Source organism: Macrotis lagotis, chromosome 1 (assembly GCF_037893015.1).
Source record: "Macrotis lagotis isolate mMagLag1 chromosome 1, bilby.v1.9.chrom.fasta, whole genome shotgun sequence".
Taxonomy (NCBI): Eukaryota; Metazoa; Chordata; class Mammalia; order Peramelemorphia; family Peramelidae; genus Macrotis; species Macrotis lagotis.
The window spans coordinates 296,025,941-296,053,496 of record NC_133658.1 but is presented as its reverse complement, the minus strand read 5'-3'; the positions used below and the strand labels follow the sequence as shown (position 1 = coordinate 296,053,496).

Below are 27,556 nucleotides of genomic sequence, written 5' to 3'. Positions count from 1 at the left end.
CTGAGTGGGCCACAAATCAAGGTTACAGACATTCCAGAGAAAGCCTCTAGCCCTCCCTACCCATTGTCCAGCCCACTTGGAGTTACTAAGCCCAGTGAGTCAACTAGGGAGTAGAGGCACTGGTGTTGGTGCTGTCCCCCAGCAGCTTTTGGACAGGGCTGGGGAGGGGGGGAGTTCCGATGCAGGAGAGCTGCAGACACCATCCCTGGGCTCCTCTGGTCTGAGGAACACAGAGTCCCATTACAGCTCAGACCTCTTCCTGGAACAAATGCAGACTACTTCTGCCTCAGGCCCAGGTATGTGAGCAGAAGAACCAGCCCAGCTGACAAATAACCTCAGGCCAGGGTAAAGCCCACCATTGATTGAAGGCAAAAGAATTCAATAGTTCCAACTCCTCCCTTCAAATAAAGGGAGAAAGCCTCAATCAAGGTCACAGACACTCTAGAGAAAGCAACCAACATCTCCTACTGGCCAGCCAGAGAAATTGCATTCAGTGCAATAAACAAGAAAGAAGTTAAGGAGGTAAATAGATTGTTAGAAAAATATTAGGACAACTGTTAGTAAAATTGACTATATCAATAACAAACCTACTAGAAATCATAAGATTATCTCAATAGATGCTGAAAAAGCTTCTGATAAAATACAATACCCATACCTACTAAAAGCACCAGAGATCATAGGAATAAATAGAATAAAAATCATTCCTTAGAATGATAAGCAATATCTGTCTGAAACTATCAACAAGTATTATGGGGATAAGCTAGAGGCAGTCCCAATAGGATTGGGTTGAAACAAGGATGCCCGTTATCACCACTACTATGCAATATTCTATTAGAAATGTTAACTTCAGCAATAAGAGAAGAAAAAAATTGAAGGAATTAGAATTGGGAAGGAAGAAACTCTTTGCAGATGACATGATGGTATACCTAGTGAATCCTAAAACATTATCTAAAATACTACTAGAAACAATTAGCAACTTTGGCAGTCATAGGATATAAAATAAAACCATATAAATCCTCAGCATTTCTATATATTACTAGCAAAATACAGTAGCATGAGTTAGAGAAATTCCATTTAAAATAACTTCAGACAGTATAAAATACTTGGGAGTCCACTTGCCAAGGCAGACTCAGAAACTCTATGAAAACAGATATAAAACACTTTTCATACAAATAAAATCAGATTTAAATAGCTGGGTAAACATCAACTGCTTATGAATAGGATGAGCTAATATATTAAAAATGGCAATTCTACCTAAATTAAAGTACTTATTTAGTGCCTTACCAATCAAATGTACAGAAAATTACTTTAAAGAGTTAGAAAAAATTGTCGCTAAATTCATATGGAGAAACAAAAAGTCAAGAATTTCCAGGGATTTAATTTTCAAAAAGTGCAAAAGAAGGTAGCTTAGCTTTACCAGATCTAAAATTATATTATAAAGCACCAGTTATCAAAACTGACTGGTACTGGCTAAGAAATAGAGAGGTGGATCAATGGAATAGATTAGGTGTAAAAGGGACAGCAGGAATTATTATAGTAATCTGCTGTTCAATAAACCCAAAGAGTCTAGCTTCTTGGATAAGAACTCTCCCTTTGATAAAAACTGTTGGGAAAATTGGAAGTTAGTATGGTACAAACTTTGATTAGACCAAGACCTCACACCTTATACCAAGATTAGATGAAAATAGATACAGGATTTAGACATAAAAGACAATATTATAAGCAAATTAGGAGATCAAGGAATAGATTATCTGTCAACTCTATGGAAAGGGAAGCAGTTTATGACCAAGGAAGAAATGGAGAACATCATTAAAAACAAATTAGATAATTTTGTTTACATTAAATTAAAAAGCTTTTGCACAACAAAACCACTATAATCAACATCAAAAGGAAGATAGTAAATTGAAAAACAATTTTTACAACTAGTATTTCTGACAAAGGCCTCCTTTCTAAAATATACAGAGAAGTGAATCAAATTTATAAAAAAACAAGCCATTCCCCAATTGACAAATGGTAAAAAGGATATGCAAAGGAATTTACAGATGAGGAGATCAAAGCTATCCATAGTCATATAAAAAATTGCTCTAAATCATTACTGATTAGAGAAATGCGAATTAAAGCAGCTCTGAGGTAACATCTCAAACCTATCAAATTGGTCAATATGACCAGAAAGGACAATGTTCATTGTTGGAAGGGATGTGGGAAATCTGGAACACTAATACATTGTTGGTGGAGCTGTGAACTCATTCAACCTTTCTGGAGAATAATCTGGCATTATGTTCAAAGGGCAATAAAAATGTGTATAGCCTTTGATCCAGCAATACCTCTCTACTGGGCCTGTACCCCGAAGAGATCATGAAAAGGGGTAAAAACATCACTTGAACCTTGCAACCCTGTTTGTGGTAGTAAAGAATTAGGAATCAAATGAATGTTCATTAATTGGGGAAATGGATGAGCAAACTGTGGTATATGTATGTTATGAAACATTATTGTTCTATTAGAACTTAAATGAACGGATGCTGAGATGAGCAGAACCAGAATAACATCGTACACCCAACAGCAACATGGGGGTGAAGATCAACATTAATGGACTTGCTTATTCCATAGATGCAATAAGAGACAATTTAAGAGTACCTGTGATGGAGAATACTACCTGTATCCAGAGAAGAAACTGTGGAGTTTAAACAAAGACCAAAATCTATTACCTTCAATTTTTTTTAAATTGTCTCATGTACTACATAATTTTGCTATCTCCAATATTTTATATTCTCCTCAAAGATAATTTCTCTTTCAACACATTCAATTTAAATCAATGTATAGGATAGAAACAATGTAAAGATTATCAGTCTGTCTTCTGTGAAGGGGATGGGGAAGGGAAGGGAGGCAGGAGGAAAAATTGTAAAATTCAAAACCTTATAAAAAATGATAGGCAGAAACCACTATTGTATTTAATTAAAAAACTAATAAAAGATTTTTTAAAATTAGCAATGAGACTACAGCAAGTTATTACTAGGATAATACACCATGATTAGGTAGAATTTATACCAGGTAGGCAGGGATGGTTAAATATTAGGACAACACTCAACATAATTGAACATATCAATAGCAAAACCAACAGAAATCATATGATTATCTCAATAGATGCTGAAAAAGCCTTTGATAAAATACAACATCCATTCCTATTAAAGACACTAGAAAGTTTAGGAATAAATGGAGTTTTCCTTAAAATAAATAAAAAATAAATAAAATATCTAAAACATCAACAAATATTATATATAATGGGAATAAACTCAGAGCATTTCCAATAAAATCAGGGGTAAAACAAAGATGCGCATTATCACCATTATTCAATATAGTATTATAAATGCTAGCAGTAACAATAAGAGAAAAAAAGAAATTAAAGGAATCAGAATTGTCATTGAGGAAGCAAAACTTTCACTCTTTGCAGATGGTACACTTAGAGAACCCGAGAAAATCTTCTAATAAAACTCCTTGAAACAACAAGTTCAGCAAAGTAGCAGGATATAAAATAAACCCACATAAACCATGAGTATTTCTATATATGAACAACAAAGCTCAAGAGCAAGAGATGGAAAGATAAACTTGGGAATCTACCTCTCAAAATAAATCCAGAAGCTGTATGAACACAATTATAAAGCACTTCTCACCCAAATAAAGTCAGATCTAAATAATTTGAAAAATGTCAAATGCTCATGATAGGTCGAGCTAATATAATATAAATGAAAACTCTACCCCAATTAAATTATTTATTCAGTGCCATACCAATCAAACTACCAAATAACTACTTTACAAGCTAGAAAAAATAATAACATTCATCTGGAGCAATAATAGGGCAAGAATAGCAAGGGAACTGATGAAAAAAAATGTAAAGGAAGGTGGCCTAGCTCTACCAGTTCTAAAACTATACTTTTAAGCAGCAGTCATCAAAACTGCCTGGTACTGGTTAAGAAATAACGTAATGGATAATTGGTTCTAAAGAAGCTGCAATAAATGACTACAGTAATCAACTATTTGACAAACCCAAAGACAGCAGCTTCTGGGATAAGAAATCAGTATTTGACAAAAATTGTTGGGAAAACTGGAAAATAATATGGCAAAAACTAGGCATGGATCCATATCTCACACCCTGTATGAAAATAAGGCCAAAATGGGTACAGGACTTAGACATAAAAAGCAATACCATAGATAAATTAATAGGTCAAGAAATTATCTATCAGATCTATGAAAAGGGGATACATTTATGACCAAACAAGAATAAGAGTACATTATAAACTGAAAAATGAATGATTTTTGACTACATTATATTAAAAAGATTTGCACTAATAAAATCAATGCTGCCAAAATTAGAAGAAAAGCAGAAAGCTGGGAAACAATCTTTATAACTAGGAGTTTGGATAAAGGTCTCATCTTTTAAAATATATATATATAGAATTGAATCAAATTTATAAGGTCACAAGTCAATTTCAATTGATAAATGGTCAAGGGATATGAACAGATAGTTTTCAAATGAAGAAATTAAAGCTATATATAATCATATGAAAAAATGCTCCAAATCTTTATTAATTAGAGAAATGCAAATTAAAATAACAATGAGGTATCATATCACACATATCAGATTGTTCAAGATGAGAAAAAGGGGAAATGGTCAATATTGGAACAGTTATTGGAGGATAGGGTCATTGATTCACTACTGGTGGAGTTGTGAATGGATCCAACTTTTCTGGAGAGCAAAATGGAACTATGCCCAAGGAGCAATAAAACTGTTCATACTCTTTGACCCAGCAATTCCAATTCTAGGTCTACATCCAGAAGAAATTATAGAAAGAGGGGAAAAAGTCTTTTTGTAGTGGCAAAGAATTGGAAATTGAGGGGATGCCCATCAATTGGGGAATGGCTAAACAAGTTATAGTACATGAATACTATGGAATACTACTGTTCTATAAGAAACCATAAATGGTCAGACTCTACAGAAGCATGGAATGACTTACAGGATCTGATGCTGAGTGAAGGGAGTAGAACCAAAAGAACAATGTACACATCAACAACAACATTGTGAGATGAAAAACCTTGAAGGAAGCAGCTCCTCTCAGCAGACCAGAGAATTAGGATAACTGTATTAATTGGCTATGGACAATTATTCCCATCCAGAAGAAGAAAAACAAATTAAAACAAAATGCACAAAAAACCCAACCCTTCAGAATCTGATGAAAACTTTATAAAAATTATCTTTATGTATCTTTTTCCCTTAATCCTAATTCCTCATACTGAAAATTACTAATCTGTAAATCTGTTTATCAAAATATGTTAACTTTACTATTTGCAGCTGAGGGGAGGGGGTGGGAAAGGAGTGGGAAAGGAGGGTAGAAGGAAATTTTGTAACTTAAAAAATATACATGTGCATATGAATGAAAATAAATAAATTTTAAAAATTACAAATATTATCTTGTCATATAGGAATAAAAATAGTTCAACCTTATTAAATCTCTTATGTTCTCATTTTACTTTTTTATGTTTCCCATGACTTTTGTATTTGAAAAACAAATTTTTTTATTTAGCTATGATCTTTTAATTAGGAATGCTTGAAAGTCCCCTATTTGATCAAATATTCATTCCTTCCCCCCATGGATTATATTCAGTTATGTTAGGTATGTGATTCTTGGTTGTAATCCCAACTTCTTTGCCTTCCAGAACATCTTTTTGTTCTTTAATATGAAAGCTGCCAAATCCTGTGTAATCCTGACTTTAGCTCCATTTTGTTTGAATTGTTTCTTTTTGAGTGCTTGCAGTACTTTCTCCTTGACCTAGGAGCTCTGGAATTTGGCTATGATGTTCCCAGGGGTTTTGATTTTGGGATCTCTTTCAGCTGGTCATTGGTAAATTCTTTTAATTTCTATTTTGCTCGCTCATTCAGGGCAATTTTCTGATAATTTCATGAAAGATGCTGTCTAAGCATTTTTCTTTTATCCTGGCTTTCAGGTGTCCAGTAAATTTTAAATTGTCTCTCCTGTATGGAAAGGCAATTCTCAAAGAAATCAAAGCTATATTATAGTCATATAAAAATTGCTCTAAATCATTATTGATTAGAGAAATGGAAATTAAAACATCTCTAAGGCATCGCCTCACATTTTCATCAATATGACTAGAAAGGAAAATGAACACAAGTGGAGGGGATGGAAGCTGCAGTAAACTGGAACACTAATGCATTGTTGGTGGAGCTATGAACTCATTCAACCTTTCTGGAGAGCAATTTGGAATCATGTCCAAAGGGCAATAAAAATGTACATAACCTTTGATCCAACAATATCACTACTGGGTACATATCTTAAAAAGATCATGAAAAAGGGTAAAAAATCCCACATACTCTCCAGTTCTTTCTGTAGTTGCAAAGAATTGGAAATTGAGGGAATACCTGTCAATTGGGGAATGGCTAAACAAATTGTGGTGTATATATATGTGTGTGTGTGTGTGTGTGTGTGTGTGTGTGTGTGTGTGTGATGGAACACTATTGTTCAATAAGAAATCATGAGAGACAAGATTTCAGAAAAACCTGGAAAGACTTGCATAAATTGATGCTGAGTGAAATGAGCAGAACCAGGACATTATATATATATATATGTATATATATATATATATATTTTTTCAGTTGATATTTTATTTTTCCAATTTTATGTTATGAAAGTTTTAAACATTCATCAACATACATATGCATATTTTAAAGGTATACAATTTCCTTTCACCCTCCCTTCCTATCCCCCCTCAGTGGCAAATAATCAGGTGAATATTGTACATATACATTTGTGTTAACATGTTTACAGATCAGTTATTTTTGGTTTGCAATTAGTCATTTTGGAATTGGGAGTAAGGGGAAAAAAGAAAATCATGAGATAGGAAAGAAATACATAAAAGAAATTTTCAAAAAATGAATGTGTGTTCATTCAGATTCTGAAGGTTTTTTTTTTTTAGATTTTGCAAGGCAATGGGGTTAAGTAGCTTGCCCAGGGCCACAAGGCTAGGTAATTATTAAGTGTCTGAGGTCGAATTTGAACCCAGGTACTCCTGACTCCAAGGCCAGTGCTCTATCCACTGCGCCACCTAGCCACCCCTTGTTTTGTTTTGTTTCTCTTCCTCTGGATGGGGATAACATTGTCCATAACAGGTCTTCTAGGGTTGTTCTAGCTTCCTGAACTGCTGAGAGGAGCTGCATCTATCAAGGTGGATCAACTCACAATGTTGTTAATATATACAAAGTTTAGACTAAAAGTTCTTAACATGTTCTTACCTAAAAATTATGTTGATACCTATTTCAATACAATTGGTTTCCTTTCTAACTCTATGGATTTTATTTTATGCATTTAAAATTTCTTCTGAGAAGGAGTTCATAGGCTTCACAAATTGCCAAAGGGGTCTATGTCAAGGAAAAGGTTAAGACTCCCTAGAATATAGGCTGGATGATACCTTGGATGATCCCCATGGCTTTCAGGAAGACATGTTCATCTTTATTATCTACTATATTAGTGACCCTCATAGTTGAAATTTCAGCCTAGGGTGTCTGACAGAGAGCAATTTGGGGTGATATGGGTCCTTTACTGAAATCAGAAGAATTCAGATTATGCTAGTCAGTATTATTTGAAATTTTGATTGGATAGTTCCTTTTTTAATATTTAATATTTATTCTCATTTTGTACAAATAATGTTTATTTACATTAATAAAATATTCCTGTTTAAGAGTAAACAAAATACCCCCTCCCCCCAAAAAATATAGACTCGCTTGAATGATAAAGTTAAGGGGAGAGAAAAAAGTTAAATTAAAAAAATAATAGTAATAATTGTAGGTATGGCCAGGTGACATAATGGATGGAGCACCAGCTCTGGAGCCAGGAGCACCTGAGCCCATATCTGGCCCCATACACCCAACAATCACCCAGCTGTGTGACATGCAAGCCACCCCAACCCCACTGCCCTGCAAAAACCAAAAAAAAAGAAAAAAGATCTAAAATAAAGTAAAATATTAATAATGTAGGGGTGGCTGGGTGGCGGACAAAGCATTGGCCCTTGAGCCAGGAACACCCGGGTCCAAATCTGGCCTCAGACACCCAACAATCACCCTGCTATGCGGCCCCAGGCAGTCCACCCAGCCCCATTTGCCCTGCACCCCACCCCAAATAATAATAATAATAAATGTGTTTCAGTCTGTTCCAATACCAACAACTCTATCACAGGTAGATCACATTCTTTATGATAAGTCCATCACAAAAGTTACTTCCATATTTTTCCACTCTTGCCATTGCTGATCGTAACTCCCTCCTTTCGTATTTCTCTACTACCATGTACTATATTTCCTCTCCTTTCACTCTGACTCTGCTGTACTGTAGCTGAGTGGCACAGCAGATAGATCCCTGGTCCTGGGGCCAAGAGGCCCTGAGCCCCGCTACCACCCCTTAGGCCCAGCATCCACCTGGCCCTATGGTCCCGGACAGGCCATCCAATCCCAGCCCTTTGCAAGAAGTAAAAAAAAAAATGTGTTATATCTGACCACTCTCCCCCCATGGTCCATCCTCTCCTCCATCACTCACATCCCCCCTTCCCCCTGTCACCCCTTCCTTCTTACTCCAAATGCCTATACCCCATTGAGTATATATGCTGTTTCCTCTCCTAGCCCCTTCTGATGAGAGTGAAGATTCCCTCATTCCCCTTTGCCTTCACCCTTCCATATCATTGTAATAGCTCATTGTAATAAAGAAAAATCTTATTATATGAAATATCTTGGCCTATTCCACCTCTCCTTTTTCTTTCTCCCATTACATTTCCCTTTTTTTTCTATTGACTCCATTTTTACACCACATTTTATCTTCAAATTCAGCTTTCTCCCGTGCTTCAACTATAAAAGCTCCTTCTACATGCTCTATTAACTGAGAAGGTTCATATGAGTATTATCAGTGTCATTTTTCTATGCAGGAATATATGCAGTTCATCATCATTAAGTCCCTCATATTTTCTCCTTCTCCTCCAATCTCTATGCTTCACCTGAGTCCTGTATTTGAAGATCAAACCTTCTGTTCAGCTCTGGCCATTCCAACAGGAACATTTGAAATTCCCCTGGTTCATTGAAAGTCCATCTTTTTCCCTGGAAGAGGACATTCATTTTTGCTGGGTAGTTGATTCTAGGTTGCATTCCAAGCTCTTTTGCCTTCAGGTATATTATATTCCAAGCCCTACGAGCTTTTAATGTAGTTGCTGCTAAGTCCTGTGTAATCCTGACTGAAGCTCCACGATATTTGAATTGTGTCCTTCTGGCTGCTTGTAATATTTTCTCTTTGACTTGGGAGTTCTGAAACTTGGCTATAATATTCCTAGGGGTTGAATATATTTGAGTATATATTCTCAGGGGGATTGGTGGAATTTCTCCATTTCTATTTTGCCCTCTGCTTCTAGGATATCAGGGCAATTTTCCTGTAGTAATTCTATGAAAATGAAGTCAAGGCTCTTTTCCTGATCATGACTTTCAGGTATTCCAATAATTTTTAAATTATCTTTCCTAAATCTGTTTTCCATATCAGTTTTTTTTTCCAATGAGATATTTCACATTTTCTTCTAACTTTTCATTTTTTTGGTTTTGAAGTAATGAGTTTTGATTTCTCGTAAATTCATCAATCTCCCTGAGTTCTATTCTTTGTCTGAAGGATTTGTTTTCCTCAGAGAGTTTTCTTATCTGTTTTTCCATCTGGCCAATTTTGCTTTTTAAAACATTCTTCTCCTCAATAACTTTTTGAACTGTTTTATCCATTTGACCTAAGCTGGTTTTTAGCATGCTATTTTCTTCAGCTTTTTTTTGGATTTCCTTGACTAAGCTGCTGACTTCATTTTCATGTTTTTCCGGCATCTCTCTCATTTCTTTTCCCAGTTTTTGATCTAACTCCCTCATTTGATTTTCAAAGTCTTTTTTGAGCTGTGATAGCCGGAGCCCAATATCTGTTTTTCTTGGAGTCTTTAGATGCAGGAGCTTGTGCTTCCTCATCTTCAGACTGAGTATATTGATCCTTCTTGGGATCATAGATAATGTATTTCTCAATGGTCTTCCTCTTGTTTCTCTGCTTGCTCATTTTCCCAACCTAAGCCTGTTTTTTGTGGTGCTGCCTGAGCTTTGGGACACTCCCACAAGGGTCTCAGTGTGTGAGGCTCTGTCCTCCCTCCTGGTCTGTGAATGACCATATGCTCCCCCCTCTGCTATGGGGCTGAAGTGGAGGGGGTCCCTGCTGTTCTAAGGGGGGGGGCCTAGACTGTGATCAGGATCTGAATGTGTTCAGAGCCCCAGAGTCCTGTTCCAGGGGCAGAGGACAGTCCTTGGCAGTCTCTCTTCACTCCCCTCCCTCAGCTCAATGGGCTCATGCCCTGGGGGCTCCTGCTTGCCTGCACTGCCTGCTTATGTTTCCTGGATCTGGAATACAGTGGCCATGCTGCTTGCTGTGTGCCCTGAGGCCTGGACACTTCATGTGCTCCCTCTGGCAGAGGTGCCCCCCCACTGGTCCCCCAATTTGTGCTTTGTGCTCCCTGGGGTGTAGCTCAGGAAACTCCCCCACTACTGTGAGCCCTGGCTCCCAGAGCCCTGGACTGCCTCCGGGAGGCTAAAGTTCTTTTATTCTGGCAGGCCACCCCTCTGGCGGGCTGCCCCTCCAGCTCCAGCTCTTTTCCAGGTTACCTTGAGTAGGAGAACTGCCTCACTGGGTCCCTCTGTGGGTTCTGTCTCTCAAAAATTTAGTTAAAGTCATTAGTTTCGAAGATTTATGAGAGAGCGCCCAAGACAGGATCTGCTCTTGTCACCATCTTGGCTTTGCCACCCCGGATTAACAACAACATAGAGAGAGAATCAACCACGATGGACTTGTTCATTTCCACAGTACAATAATCAAGGACAATTTTAAAAGACTTGTGATAGAAAATACCATCCAATCTAGAGAAGGAACTGTGAAGATTAAATGAAGACCAAAACTTATTATCTTCAATTCTTAAAAGTTGTCTTATGTATTATATCATTTTTTTTTCTCTCTAGTGTTTTTTCTTCTATTTGGCTTTGATTCTTCTCTCACAAGATGTTCAATATCAATCTATATTTGGCATGGTTATAACTATAGAACTTATATTGGATTTCTTTCTCTTGGGGGGAGAGAAGGTATGGAGGGGGGAAACATTGTAAAACTCAAAACCTTGCGAAAAAAAAAGATTGGTGAAGGCTACCAATGCATGAAGTTGTAAAAGCAAATAAATAAAATTTTTTAAATTAAAAAATTATCTTTTCTGGTCTATTTCCTAGGCCAGTTGGTTTTCCAATGAGAAATCACATTTTCTTCTTTTTACTTTGCTTTGTCATATCTTGGTGTCTTACTTCCACTTGTCCAATCCTATTTTTTAAGGAATTATTTTTTTCAGTGAATTTTTGTATATCTTTTTTCATGCTGTTGACTTCCTATGATTTTCTTATATAACTCTCATTTCTTTTCTCTATTGTTTTTTATGTTTTTACAAGGCAAATGGGGTTAAGTGGCTTGCCTCAGGCCACACAGCTAGGTAATTATTAAGCCTGTTTTTCTCCTACTTCTCTTTTTTTTCTTGCTTTTTAAAGTCCCTTTTAAGGTCTTCCAGGAAATCTTTTTGGGCTTGAGACAAAATTGCATTTTTCTTTAAGGCTTTCTATGTAGCCATTTTGACAGTATTGTCTTCTTCTAAGTTTATGCCTTGATCTACCCTGTCACCATAGTAATTTTCTATAGTAAAGTTCTTTTTAAAAAAATTTTTGTTCATTTTTTTCTGCCTTTTATGTGACTTGATATTTTTATGTGAGAGTTGGTTTCTGCTACTGCACCTGTTCTGGGACCCAGGGTCTTCTTGCTGGCTTTCACTGGGCCCCAGGGTCTAGCTGCTGTCTTGCCTTATAGGGGAACCTCTCTGCTGACTTGCAGGATAGGGGAAGTTTCCGGATGGTATGTACTGGGGTTGGGGGCTTCCCTATTGACCTTCCTGAGTATATGCTCTTGCTACTGGCCTGGCCCAGGGTTAGGGCCTTGCTTCTGAGTTGCAGTGGAAATAGCAACTTCCAACTGGTCATGAGGGAGGGATTTTGCCGCTATTTGGCCTCAGGAGCATGGTCTCACATCTGGTCAATCACAGAAATTGCACCTCATTACTGGTCATTACTGGGGGTCTTGCTGGTGGCCTGTACTGGAGTTGGGACTACTAGGGTAGGATCTTGCTGTGTTATGTAGACTGCTGGCTTGCCAGAAAGCGAAACCTTATAGTGGATTTCCTCTGGACTTGGAGACTTGTTGCAGGCCCTCTGTTGTGTGACTGGTTACTTCTGCTCTAGCACCTTACTCCCCTCCCACACCAGTGAGACAGACCTTTCCTACCAAGCTGATAAGTTGCTTGTCCACTTTTAAATTATTTCTGAGGCAGTATTCAGGTTGTTTGGAAGGGAATTTTGGTGGACTCCAGGGGGTTTATTCCTCATTCTGCCATCCTGGCACCAGAAGTCCCATTTTAAGATAAGGAAACAGGTTCAGAAAAGTAACTTGCCGAGGGTTACACATCTAATAATGATTGGAGGAAGAATTCAAACTTCAAGTTTTCTTTTTCTAAGACTGACTCAATGGAGCCAGAAACCTGAGTTTATTTCTACCTTAAAAAATTTATTTCATTTTTTCTCAATAAATGCTATTAACATTGCTTTTAAAACTTTTTGAGTTCCAAATTTTCTCCCTTCTTCCCTCACTTTCCTACTCCCTAAGTCACTTAACTTTTTTCTTCCTTAGTTTCTTCATCTCTAAAATGAGAGTAGTAATAGTAATAGTAATAGTAATAGTAATAGTAATAGTAATAGTAATAATAACCTCCCAGGATTATTGTGGGAATCAAATGATATAATATTTATAAAGCATTTGGCACATAGTAGGCCCTTCCTAGATATTTGTTCCCTGACCCCCTCACTCTTTCCCAAGGTCATACAGATGGGAAACAGCAGGTCTAGGTTTGGGAATGTTGGCTCTTCTGTCCAAATCTGATATTCTTTCCCCTGTCTTCTTTTGCTTTTTTTCTGGTTGGGACTTACCTATAATAAGGTGGGTGCCACGCCCAGAGCTGAACTCTTCCTCAGAGGTTTTCTTGAACTTGACACAATAATAGGTACCTTCATCCTGGCTTGTAATATTGGTTATGCAAATGTCCAAGATTTCATTTGTGTTATTCACCTTTTGGACCCGGGGGTATAGCCCTATGTCACTGTAGATGAGCTGCCTATTAGGCCCAATCCCCTTAAACCACTTCACTGACCCAGGTATGCTACTCTTTGATCTGCAAGGCAGTATTGCTGAACCTCCAATGGTCGCTGTCACAGTGCTTGAGGGCTGTTCTATGATGACATCTTGAGCATCTGAGAAAGAAAATAAACCAAGGGAGATTAAATTGGAGAGCTGAGAGTAGGAGAGAAGAGAAGTGAGATTTTCCATTTCATTTTAGAGGTGGCTGTAGTGTATTGACAAGAACTCAGGAGACTTGGGTTAGAGTCTGGGCTCTACTATCCCTGACCAGGGCAGAAGTTTGGTACAATGGAAAGATTGCTGGATTTTAGTATCAGCTCTGCCATTTACCATCAGGGTGACCTGGGGCTAGTCATCCTCATACCTATTGAGGCCTGTAGACCATGTTCCTCTTTTGGAGGGGTTTGGTCTAAAGATCCCTCCCAAGTCTAAATCTATAATCTTATATTTTGTGGAAGGAACCCTCTGAGTTTTTGTTTTTTCATCTATCAAATGTATTCATTTGGTTTGGGTCATCTTAAGTTCTTATTTTTTCACAGATCTTTTGTGTCATAGGTTCTAATGTCCTTTTGAGTTCTGGCGTTCTATGCCTAATGTGTTTCCTAATTATAACACTGTAATTCTAAGAGGCTAAGTTGAGCCGAAGATTCTATGCTTCTATGACAAGTCCATCTGACTTGTCAGTTCTGTCTCAGGGATAGTGTTAATATTAAACCCCTTAAGGAGAGAAGGATTTGGTGATTCTTTGATGTCTGGGTTTGGATCTGCTTCTGAGGCTGGGCATAAGCTCTCCTGCTATGACAAACAGGAAGAACTGAAAAACTTTTCTGTTTTGTGTCTATAGTTAGAACAGCTACCGGAGAGAAATGATTTCCACAGAGATGATTTTTTTAGATTGTAAACTAGGATGACCCCTGGCAACCTGGCCCTTGCTTCTTTTTTTTTTTTTGTCTCTATAGTTGGACTAGAAGGTCTCTAAGATGCCTTCTCATGGTCTAGAAACTCATCACTGTTAAGTAAACAAAGGATATTTACTTATCCTTCAAATGGTAAAATATTTGAACAATAGAATGTCAATGATTTGGAGGCTACTTAGAATATAGAGTATCTGGCCTTGGAGGTGCTAGAACACAAAATGTCAGAGTTCCAGAACTAGACAATGCCTTAGAATATGGAATGTCAGCCTGGAAGAGGCTTTAGAAAAATGGAATTTCAGCACTGGAAGTTCATCTAGAACTGGAAGACACTTTATAGATCCAACTCCTTTACCTTTCAGAGGAGGGAAACAAGGTCTATGGAGAAAGTGACTTGTTCAGGGTTACACAGTGAGTTAACTCCTGGACTAGACCCATTCTAGACCACCCAATCTATAAACCAGTCTTTCTTCCATTCATAGCATAGAATATGGTAGAGTAACAGAATCTCACAACTATAAGTGTCCTGACAATCATCCAGGAAGAATCTATTTCAGGATAAGGAGCTCCTTTTCTTTAAGGTGTACAAAGGACTTCCTTCTCATCAGTCATATGAGTTGGGGCATTTATTATAAGTCTCTTGTCTGTAAAGATAAAAAAACTGAGGCAGAGAAAGGAAGTGACTTATCCATCAACACAAAGCTAGTAAACTCAATCTGTTGCATCAGAGGCTGAGCTAGATGGGGCTCCCAGGTGAATTCTCTAGACTATATTATATTCAATTACTGAAGTATAATAAAAAGAAAAAGGAAACAAGCAAACAAGCATTTATTTTTAACATATATTTTTTTAAAACTTTGAATCTTAAGATCTTTGTATTGATCAGAGAGTTTAAATCTTTTGTAATTGAGCATTGTTACACTGTTGTTGTTACTATATACAACATTTTTCTGGTTTTGCTCCCTTCACTTTTCATTAGTTAATGTAAATTTTCTCAGGTTTTTATTGAAAGAATTCTTCTTGTCATTTCTTAAAGCACAACAGAATTATATCACAATCATATGCCACAACTTGTTCAACCATTCGCTAATTGATGAGCAGCCCCTCAATTTCTAACTCTTCACCACCACCAAAAGAGCTATTATAAATATTTTTGAACATATCAGTTCTTTTCTTTTTATAAATTTTTATCTCTTTTGGATACAAACCTAGTAGTAATACTACTGCTGGATCAAAGGGTATGAATAATTTTATAGCCTCTTGTATATAGTTTCAAATTATTCTTCAGATACCGTGTCCCACATTTACACATTTTTACCAGCATTTGTTCCTATTTTGAAATATTAGTCATTTGTTTCATATGTGAGATGATACCTCAGAGTTGCATTTCTCTAATCAATATTGGTTTAGAACATTTTTTTCATATGATTAGAGATAACTTTTATTTCTTCTTCTGAAAACTCTGTTCAAATCCTTTGATCATTGATCAATTGCTTTATTTTTTAAATTTGGCTCATCTCCATATATTTTTAAGAAATGACTCCTTCATTAGAAAAAGTTGCTGCAAAATTTTTCTCTCCAGTTTCTTACTTTTCTTTTGATTTTGGCTGTATTGGTTTTCTTTGTGAAAAAAAATTCAGTTTTATTTAATTAAAACTTTCCATTTTATGTCCTAATTTATATTTAAATCATATACCAATTTTGACTTTAACTTGCTATCTCATGTCAGATGATGGTCTAAGTTTAGTTTCTGCTAAACTTTTCCATTTTACACAGGAGTTTTTGTCACTTAGTGAATTCTTATCTCCATAGCTTGGGTATTTGGGTTTATCAAAAACTAGATTACTGTGGTTATTTATTACTTTATATTGTGTATCTCATTTATTCCACTATACCACCATTCTATTCCTTAGTACTAGATTATGTTGATGATCAGTAGTTTGTAAAATAGTTTGAAATCTGTTACTGCCAGGTCATCTTCCTTCACATTTTTTTATTGGTATTTCTTGACTTTACATTCTTTCAAAATGACTTGTTATTTCTTTTTCTGCATAAATGACACTCAATTAAAATTATTTTGAGGGAATTGTGGGTGTGGTAATAGGACTTTGTAGCAATTTTTTGGATAATGGTTTGATATTCAAGATAAATAGGAAAGTGACACAAAAATAAAGACAAAAGTCATTTCCCTATAGATAAAAGATTAGAAGATAGAAACAATCAGTTCTATAGGAAGGAAATCTAAGTTATCAGAAGCCATATACAGAATTACAAATCACTAATAATAAAAAAATATAAATTAAAACATAACAGATTCTAATTCACACTCATCAAGTTAGCAATTTTTAGATGGACTATGAGAGGACAAGCACACTAATGCACTGTTGGTGGGGCTGTGAAATGATTCAATCATTTTGGAGAGTAGTTTGGAACTGTGCATGCATTTTGATACAATGAGAGGACTGTTAGGTACATACTCCAAAAGAGAACAATGACCAAGGGAAGCAATTTATATGTAAATATATATATATATATATATATATGTATAAATACATATATGTATATGTATATATATATATATATATATATATAATAGCAAAAGTTTTTGCTGTAGCAAAGAAGTAGAAACAAATGTAATAGACTATTGTTGTATGTAAGAAATGACCAAAGGAACAGATTCAGAGAAACCTGACAAGACTTGTATTAATTGATACAAGTAATCATAACCATGAGAACAATTTATATATTACAAATGGAAAACAACTTTGAACTCTCACCATTAATGTAGATGAAATTAAAGTTATTTTGCTCAATTACATGCCAATAAATTTAACTATCTATATGAAATGGATATCAATATTTACAAAAATATAAAAATATAAATATAAATTGTTCAAATTAACAGAAGAGGAAATAGAATATTTCAACAAAGCACCATATTAAAAAAAGAAACCAAATAAATTATCAAGGAGCTAAGAAAAATCCCCATAAGAAATTGGATTCATAAGTGAATTATACCAAAATATTTAAAGAACAATTCTAATATTACATACACTTTTTGGAAAAAACAGGCAAAGAAAGCATTCTACCAAATTCCTTTTATGACACAAATATGATGCTGATACCTAAACCAGTAAGAGAAAAAACTATAGATCAATGTCTCTAATGATTATTGATGCAAAAATTTGAAATAAAATATTAGCAAAGAAATTAAAGCAATTATCATGAGAACAATATACTATAACCAAGTGGAATTTATACCAGGAATGAAGGGTTGGTTCAATATCAGGAATACTCTCAACATAATTAACCATACTAATAACAAAACTAACAGCAATCCTATGATTATCTCAAAAGATGCAGCAAAAACTTTTGAAAAAATGCAGTGCCCATTCCTACTAGAGAGCATAAGAACAAATGGAATTTTCCTTAAAATGATAGATAATATTTATCTAAAATCATCAGTAAGCATTTTATATATATAATGCGAATAAGCTAGAAGCTTTCCCAATAAGATCATGGGTGAAACAAGGATGTCTATCACATTGTACTAGAACTGTTAATATTAGTTAAAAGAGAAGAAAAGAGAAGAGAAGAAAAAAATCAAAGGAATTAGAATAGGCAACGAGGAAACAAAACTATCATTTTTTACAGTCTTTACACTCTACCATTTCTTGTGAATCAACTAAAAACTACTCAAAATAATTATTTGCATTAGCACAGTTATAAAATAAATTTGCATATATGTAAATATAAAACTTTCATAGTATATATGCATAAACTTGCATAGTATATAAAATAAACTTGTTGCAATAACCAACAAAGTCCAACACTAAGACTGTAGACAGTTGGAGTCAAGCTGAGATGACAGAATAAAGGCAATGTCTTGCCTAAACTCTTCTCCTAAACCCCTTTAAATAATGGAAAAAACAATTTCTGATATAGCAGAACCTACAAAAGTAAAGGGTGAATAATTTTTCACCTAAAGTCAGCTTAGAAGATCAGCAGGAAATGTCTGTTAAATTGAAGTGAACACAGCTCAGGCTGTCCTGGCATAGACCATACCCCAGCAAAGTAGGAGCAAGCCCTGGGAGCCACTGAATGCACTGACATTGGTTGCTTCCAAGTTTCAACTCACAAACAATAAGGGGATCGAATAACTGACCACAGGGAGAATGCAGAGATTTCCTTGCTGGCACTCAGGGCAGGATTCTGTCCATGTTCAGATTTAGAATGCTGTCCTGGGTGGTAGTCTCAGGTCAAGGAGGAGCACCCTTGCCACAGTTACAGGACAGAAAAAGTAATGATAGTTGTTTTCAGACCAGAGCATAGGCTTAGATCATACCATCTTAGAAGTACTGAAAAATAATAGATCCCTAGAAATATCTCTGAAGACAGTTGTACAAAAACCCTAAAGCTTGAGATGGTTCACCCTCCTCCCTGAAAGCAGAGCTCTACTTCAACAAAGAGTTAGAAGTCAATTTTCTGTGACTCAGATTGAATGACTTAAAAACAATACCTCCTTAAAAAGGAGGACAGTAAGGAGAGGGAAGGTGGAGGAGATGGAATGGGGGTAAATCTCATTATATTAAGAGGTACAAAAGACCTATTGTAATAGAGGGGAAGAAGGGAGGAGCTGAGAACCACCTGAATCTTCTTCTCATCAGACTTGAATTAAAGTTAACTTACACAAACACTCAGGTAAGTTAAGAAACTTATCTTATGTTTCATGTATTAAAAGGGGAAAAGGGGAGGGGGGAGGGGGAAAGGGAGGGGAGGAAAAAAGGGGAAGGAAGGGGAGGAGAGGCTGATATAGGAGGGTAAACATACTGAAGGTGGCGGTATTCAGAAACAAAATACTGGGGAATATGGATTAAGGGAAAAAGGGGGGGGAATACAGAGGGAAGATAACATGGAGGGCAATAAAGAGTTAGTAATTATAACTTTGAATGTGAATAGGATGAACTCTCCCTTAAAATGTAAGCAAATAGCAGAGTGGATTAAAAACCAGAATCCTACAATATGCTGCTTACAAGAAACTCATTTGAAGCAGAGAGATACATATAGAGTAAAGGTGAAAGGTTGGAGCAAAATATATTTTTGCTTCAGCTGAAGTGAAAAAAGCAGGGGTAGCAATCCTTATCTCAGAAAAAGCATCTAAAAAATAGATAGTGTTAAAATAGATAAGGAAGGAAACTATATCCTCCCAAAATCTACCATAGACAATAAAGTAATTTCAATAGTAAATATGTATCCAATGGTATAGCATCCAAATTCTTAGAGGAGAAGCTGAAAGAACTACAAGAAGACAGAGACAGCAAAACTCTACTAGTGGGACACCTTAACCTCCCACTCTCAGATTTAGATAAATCTAACTATAAAATAAACAAGAAGGAAGTTAAGGAGATAAATAAATTGTTAGAAAACCTACATATGATAGACTTATAGAGGATAGAAAGGGGGGATAGAAAGGAATATACTTTTTTCTGCAGTAACATGGTACTTACACAAAAATTGACCATTTACTAGGGCATAAAAACCTAATGATCAACTGCAGAAAGGCAGAAATATTGAATACATCTTTCTCAGATCATAATGCAATAGAAATCATATGCAATATTGGACCAGGGAGATATAGACTCAAAATTAATTGGAAACTAAATAACCTCATTTTAAAAAAATAAGTGGATCAAAGAACAAATTATAGAAAAATTAATTATTAATTACCTAGGATGACCTAGATAATGACAATAATGAAACAACATACCCAAAATGTATGGAATACAGCCAAGGGCAGCTGTCAGAGGATATATTATATCTTTAAATGCTTACATGAATAAATTAGAGAAAGAGGAAATCAATGAACTAAATATGCAACTAAAAATTAGAGAAAGAACAAGTTAAAAACCCCCAATTAAATACCAAATTATAAATTCTAAAAATTAAAGGAGAAATTAATAAAAATGAAAGTAATAAAACTATTGAACTAATAAATAAAACCAAGAGTTGGTTTTATGAAAAAACCAATAAGATTGATAAACCTCTGGTCAATTTGATTAAAAAAAGAGAAAGAAGAAAACCAAATTGCTAGTATCATAAATGAAAAAGGTGAACTCACCACCAATGAGGAGGAAATTAAAGTAATAATTTGGAACTATTTTGTCCAATTCTCTTCCAATAAATTTGATAATCTAGGTGAATATTTTTGTAAAGTTGCCCAGGTTAAATGAAGAGGAAATTAAATACCTAAACAACCCTATCTCAGAAAAAGAAATTCAAAAACTCATTATTGAACTCCCTAAGAAAAAAATCTCCAGGGCCAGATGGATTCACTGAATTCTATTAAACATTTAAGGAACAATTTGTTCCAGTTATATATAAACTCTTTGGAAAAATAGGTGAAGATGGAACTCTGCCTAACTCTTTTTATGACACCAATATGGTGCTGATACCTAAACCAGGAAGAGTTAAAACAGAGAAAGAAAATTATAGAATTATCTCCCTGATGAACATAGATGCCAATATCTTAACTAAAATATTAGCAAAACAATTACAAGTTATCACTAGGATAATAACACTATGATCAAGTAGGATTTATCCCAGGGATGCAGGGTTGGTTCAATATTAGGAAAACTGTTAGTATAATTAATTATATCAATAGCAAACCTACCAGAAATCATATGATCATATCAATAGATGCTGAAAAAGCTTTTGACAAAATATAGCACCTATTCCTACTAAAAATACTAGAGTGTGTAGGAATAAATGGATTGTTGCTTAGAATAATAAGCAGTATTTATCTGAAACCATCAACAAGCATTATACGCAACAGGAATAATCTAGAGGCATTCCCAGTAAGATTGGGGTGAAATAAGGATGCCCATTATCATTGCTATTATTCAATATTGTATTAGAAAATTAGAAAATGTTAGCCTCAAGGGCGGCTAGGTGGCGCAAGCCACTTAACCCTGTTTGCCTTGCAAAAACCTAAAAAAAAAAAAAAAAGAAAAAGAAATGTTAGCTTCAGCAATAAGAGAAGAAAAAAAAAATTTGGCTTTGGGCAAGCCACTTAACCCCATTTGCCTTGCATAAGCTTAAAAAAAATTGAAGGAATTAGAGTTGGGAATGAAGAGACAAATGTTCACTTGTTGCAGATGACATGATGGTATACATAGAGAATCCCCCAAAATCATCTAACGAAACTACTAGAAATAATTAGCAACTTTAGCAAAGTCGCAGGATATAAAATAAACCCTTATAAATGTGTAACATTTCTATATATGACTAGTAAGATACAGCAGAAAGAGCTAGAAAGAGAAATCCCATTCAGAGTAACCTCAGACAATATAAAATACCTGGGAGTCTATCTGCCAAGGCAGACTCAAAAACTTTTTGAAAATAATTACAAAACACCTCTCATACAAATAAAATCAGATTTAAATAACTGGGCAAACATCAACTGCTCATGGATAGGCCATAAAATAAAAATGACAATTCAACCAAAACTAAATTACCTGTTTAATGCCCTACAAATCAAAAAATTCCAGCAGATTACTTTAATGAGTTAGAAAAAAGTAGTAAGTAAATTCATATGGAAAAATAAAAAATCAAGAATTTCCAGATATTCAATGAAAAAAATTGCAAAAGAAGGTGGCTTAGTCTTACCAGATCTAAAATTATATTCTAAAAGCATCAGTCATCCAAACTGTCTGGTATTGGCTAAGAAATAGAGTGGTGGATCAGTGGAATAGATTAGGTGCAGTAGCAGGAAATGGTTATAGTAATCTGCTCTTTGATAAACCCAAAGAGTCCAGCTATTGGGATAAAAACTCTCTCTTTGATAAAAACTATTGGGAAAATTGGAAGTAACTATGGAAGAAACTTAGATTAGACCAACACCTCACACCCTATACGAAGATAAGATCAAAATGGATACAGGATTTAGACTAAAAAAACAATATTATAAGCAAACTTGAAGATCAAGGAGCAGTTTACCTGTCAGATCTATGAAAGGGAAGCAGTTTATGACCAAAGAAGAGATGGAGAACATCATTAAAAACAAACTACATAATTTTGATTACATTAAATTAAAAAGCTTTTGCACAGATAATACCACTGTAACCAAGATCAAAAGAAATGTAATAAATTGGGAAACAATTTTTTCAACTAGTATTTCTGACAAAGGACTCAGTGCTAAATTATACAGAGAACTGAATCTTTTTTTTTAAAAAGCCATTCCCCCAATTGACAAATGGTCAAAGGATATGCAAAGGCAATTTATAGATGAGGAGATCAAAGTGATCCATAATCATATGAAAAAGTTCTCTAAACCATTACTTATTAGAGAAATGCAAATTAAAGCATCACTGAGATATCACCTCATACCTCTCAGACTGGCCAATATGACCAGAAAGGCCAATAATAAATGTTGGAAGGGATGTGGGAAAGACATTTCTGGTGGAGCTGTGAACTCATTCAACCTTTCTGGAGAGAAATTTGGAATTACATCCAAAGGGCAACAAAAATGTGTATACCCTTTGATCCAGCAATACCACTACTGAGTCTATACCCTGAAGAGATGATAAAAAAAGGATAAAACATAAGTTGTACAAAAATATTCATAGAGGCCCTGTTCGTGGTGACAAAGAATTGGAAATTAGGTAAATGTCCTTCAATTGGGGGAATGGTTTAACAAACTGTGGTATATGTATGTTATGGAACACTACTGTTCTATTAGAAACCAGGAGGGATAGGAATTCAGGGAAGCCTGGAAGGATTTGCATGAACTAATGCTGAATGAGATGAGCAGAACCAGAAAGACATTGTACACCCTAACAGTAACATCGGGGTGATGACCAACCTTGATGGACTTTGGCATTCCCTCAGTGCAACAATCAGGGACAATTTTGGGGTATCTGTGATGGACAATACCATCTGTATCCAGAGGAAGAATCATGGAGTTTGAACAAAGACCAAAGACCATTACCTTTAATTTAGGGGGGAAAAACCCCATTATCTTATTATGTAATTCTGCTATCACTTATACTTTATTTTTTCTTCCTTAAGGAAATGATTTCTGTCTCATCACATTTGACTTAGATCAATGTATACCATGGAAACAATGTAAAGACTAACAGACTGCCTTTTGTGGGGGAAGAGGGGAGGGAAAGAAGATTTGTGGAAAAATTGTAAAACTCCAAATAAATAAAATCTTAAAGAAAGGAAAATGAGTCAAAAGTCAAGAAATAGACTGGATTAATGAGGATGCTGTAGAAAAAATTCTGATCATAGAAAGTTACTCCGGTAACAAGGAAGATTGAAACACATTCAGAAGATAGCAAAGTCAAAGTTCCTACTCCAAAGTCTCTAAGAAAAATACAAATTAGAAGGGTTCTGAAGGATTTTGAAAATCAAGTAAGAGAAGTAGAGGAAAAATTGGGAAGAGAAATAAGAGTGATGCAGGAAATCACAAAAAAGAGTCAATAGCTTAGCAATGGAGACAAGAAATACTGACGAAAATAACATTTTGCAAAAATAGATCAGGCCAAATGGTAAAAGAGGTACAAAAAACCCCCAATGAGTTGAAGAGTGCATTGAAAAGCAAAATTGGTCAAATGGAAAAGGAAGCACAAAAAATGTACTGAAGGAAGGAAAAAACTCCTTAAAAATTAGAATTGGTCAAATGGAAACTAAAGACCTTATGAAAAATCAAGAACAGTAAAACAAAACCAAAATAATGAAAAAATAGAAGACTGTGAAATATGCCATTGAAAAAATAACTGACCTGGAAAATAGATCCAGAAGAGATAATTTAAAAATTATTGGACTATCTGAAAGCAATGATCAAAAGAAGAGCCTGGGTGTCGTCTTTCAAGAAATCATCAAGGAAAATTGTCCTGATAGTCTAGAACTAGAGGATAAAATAGAAATGGAAAAAAATTCACTGATCACCTCCTGAAAGAGATCCCCAAATGAAAAAATTTCAGGAATATTATAGTTGAATTTCAGAGTGCCCAGGTCAATGAGAAAATTCCACAAGCAGCCACAAAGAATTCAAATATACTGGAGCCATAGTCAGAATAACACAAAGTTTAGCAGCTTCTCTACTAAAGGATCAGAGGTCTTGGAATATGATAGCAAAACTGAGTATAACCCTTCAGGGGAAAAATGGATATTCAATGAAATACAAGACTTTCAAACATTTTTGATGAAAAAACCAGACCTGAATAGCAAAATTTAATTTTCGTATGCAATACTCAAGAGAAGCATAAAAAAAGTAAATAGGAAGGAAAAATTATAATAGACTTAGCTATGGTTGATCTATTTATATTCCTACATGGGAAAATGATCTTTAAAGATCATAAGTACTTTCCCATTAATAGAGCAGTTGGAAGGTATGCATATATAATCAGAGGGCACATATGTAGGTTGAATATGAATGGATGCTATCTAAAAAATAAAATTACAGAATGAGAGAGGAATAGACTGGGACAAAGGGAAAGGCAGAATGGGGCATATTGTTTTGCAAAAAGAGACAAGGAAAAACTTTACAGTAGAAGAAATGATGGGGGATAAGTGAACTTACAAGAATTGGCTCAAAGAGGGAATAACACTCACTCAATTGGGTAGAAAAACTATCTTATTCTATAGGAAAGTAAGAGGAGAAGGGGATAAGAGAAGGGGTATGTATATGTGATTGAAGGGAGGACAGATTGGTGGAAGGGGTTGTCAGAAGTAAAATACTTTTGTGGAGAGACAGGGTAAAAAGAGAGAGAGAGAATATAATAAACAGAAGGGGAGATAGGATAGAGGGAAATACAGTTAGCAATCAGAGGAAATACAGCTAGCAAGTGTAACTGAAAAAATTGAAACAAGTTTCTCTCATAAAGGTCTCATTTTCAAACTTATTTATATAAATAAGAGCTATTCCACAATTGATATATGATAAAAAGATACGAACAGTTCTCAGATAAAATAATGAAAGCTCTCTGTAGCTATATGAAAAATGCTTTAGATCACTATAGACTGAAGATATGCACATTAAAACAATTAAAACAGTAAAACAAGATACTACCTTTTACCATTTGGCTGGCTAACTAGAACAGAAAAGAAAAATGACAAATGTTGGAGAGATGTGGGAAAAATAGATTTAATGCTCTGATGGTAGAGTCACTGACATGATTCCACCATTCTATAGAATAATTTCAAACTGTACCCAAAGGACTATAAAACCATAAATACTTTTTGACCTAGCAATACAGCTACTAGGTCTATATTCAAAAAAGAGATAAGAAACAAAAACAAAAACAAAATGGACCTATATGTAGAAAGATAATTCTAGCAGCTCTTTTCTGGTTGCAAAGAATTGGAAATTGAAGGGATGCTAATCAATTGGAAAATGGATGAACAAATTGTGGTATGTGTTGATGGAATATTTTTGTGTTATAGGAAATTAGCATAATACTCTCAGAAAAACCTGGAAAGATTTTCAGAAGCTAATGCAAAGTTACATGTACTGTGTATAAAGTAGCAGCAATATTTTTAGATGATTAGTTGTGAATGATTTAGTTTTTCTCACCAATACAATGATTCAAAACTATTCTGAAGGACATATGATGAAAAATGCTATCCACCTTTTTCTTGAGTTTTTTGATCTATGTTTTCTCTTACAATATGACTAATATGGAAATACTTTGCATGACCACATATATATGTACATATTACATATATATGTACACATCTATATCGAAATGCTTACCTTCTCAATGGCAGGGGGAGTGGAGAGGAAGAAAGGTAGAGAATTTGCAACTCAAAGTTTTAAAAAATGAATATTAAAAATTATTTTTACATATAACTAGGTTATAAATATAGAAATAAATAGAAATGTTCCTCCAAAAAACTGTAGGCAATATAAAATATTTGGGATTCTATCTGCTTAAAGACAAACCCAGGAAATATATTAACACAAATGCAAAACATTTTTCACACAAATAAAGTCAGAACTAAACAATCAGAAAAATATCAAATGCTTGTGAGTAGGCCAAGCTAATATGACAAACACAACACTTCTCTGCAAATTAGTTTACTTATTCAGTGCTTTCAAGGATTAGATATAAGTTGGCCCGACACAGCCCAAGGGAGAAGTCAGCACAAGCCTTAGTCCCTTCTTGCTTCTTTCTTTCTTTTTCTTCTTCTGACCTTCATTCCCTTATCCTGACCTCTGCTATAGCTTTTCCCTCTCAGGACTCACCAGTCCAGGCTTTGATGTTGAGCAAAGTCAGCAGAGCTGAAGCCCAGAAACTCAGAGAAAACATGCTGTGACTCTCCCTTCTTGTTTGAATATCCAGGCATACATCGGCTGTAGAAACAGGAAAAGGAAGTGGGAAAGAACTGAACTTTGAAAGTTAACCCTTTAAAGCATTGTTTCTTCAAGAGAAGAAATCTGGCAAGGTTTCAGGAAGCTTAGTTTCCAGTGACTCACCATATTGCTTCCCTTTTTCCCTGCTCAGGGCTTCATGACCCTCCTGTGATAAGTGGTAACTTCTTCCATTTTCTCTTCTTTCCACAAAACTTGGTGGCTAATCACTTAATCTTTCTGGGCCTTGGTGTCCCTGTAACATGAAGGTCTTGGACTAAGTGCTTTCCAAAGCCTTCCCAAGCTCAACTATAGAATAGTTTGTGTTCTCAGATCCCTCACAGCTCCAACATTCTACCCTTAGAGACCTCAGAATAGTTTCTCTGAGAAATAGGATGACCATAGGAAAAATTAGGAAGAAGATAAATTTCATTGGCAGAATCAGAAAAGAGATCTTATAAATTGCATAATCAGGGGTGGCTAGGTGGTACAGTGGATAGAGCACTGGCCCTGGAATCAGGAGTACCTGAGTTCAAATCTGACCTCAGACACTTAGCTGTGTGGCCTTGGACAAGTCACTTAACCCCATTACCTTGCAAAAACAAACAAAAAAAATCGCATAATCCATAGCCCTTGTTTTACAGATAAGGAAACTGAGCCCAAGGAGAGATTGTCAGAGTTATGACCATAGAATCATAGATCCTCTAGCTGGGACTTCAGGGTCATTTAATCTAATATTTCCATTATACAAACATGGAAATTGAGGCCTAGGGAGGTAAGTAACATCAGAAGTGACTGACTGATTAAAATTGAAATCAGGCATAAGACCAGGTCATGAGACCTGGTTCTTGTACTGGCTTTCCCTCTTATAATGTTTTTCATTTGTTCACCATCAGCAATGCTAGAAATTTCCCAATGGTTATTTTCAGAGAGAAAGCCTGTTCCCAGGCTGGATCCAT

General features: G+C 35.4%; 1 protein-coding gene across 1 annotated transcript in view; it reads right to left on the bottom strand.

The window, feature by feature from the left end:
• Nucleotides 1-26,623, bottom strand: part of LOC141505373 (signal-regulatory protein gamma-like) — a 55,442-nt gene extending 28,819 nt beyond the window's left edge. The window contains exons 1-2 of the mRNA XM_074211175.1: nt 26,493-26,623; nt 13,121-13,441 (exon numbers count right to left, since the gene is read on the bottom strand). Of these exons, the coding sequence (XP_074067276.1) occupies nt 13,121-13,441; nt 26,493-26,556 (385 nt within the window). The 5' untranslated portion in view covers nt 26,557-26,623. The remainder of the gene's footprint in view (nt 1-13,120; nt 13,442-26,492) is intronic.
• Between the last annotated feature and the right edge of the window lie 933 nt (nt 26,624-27,556).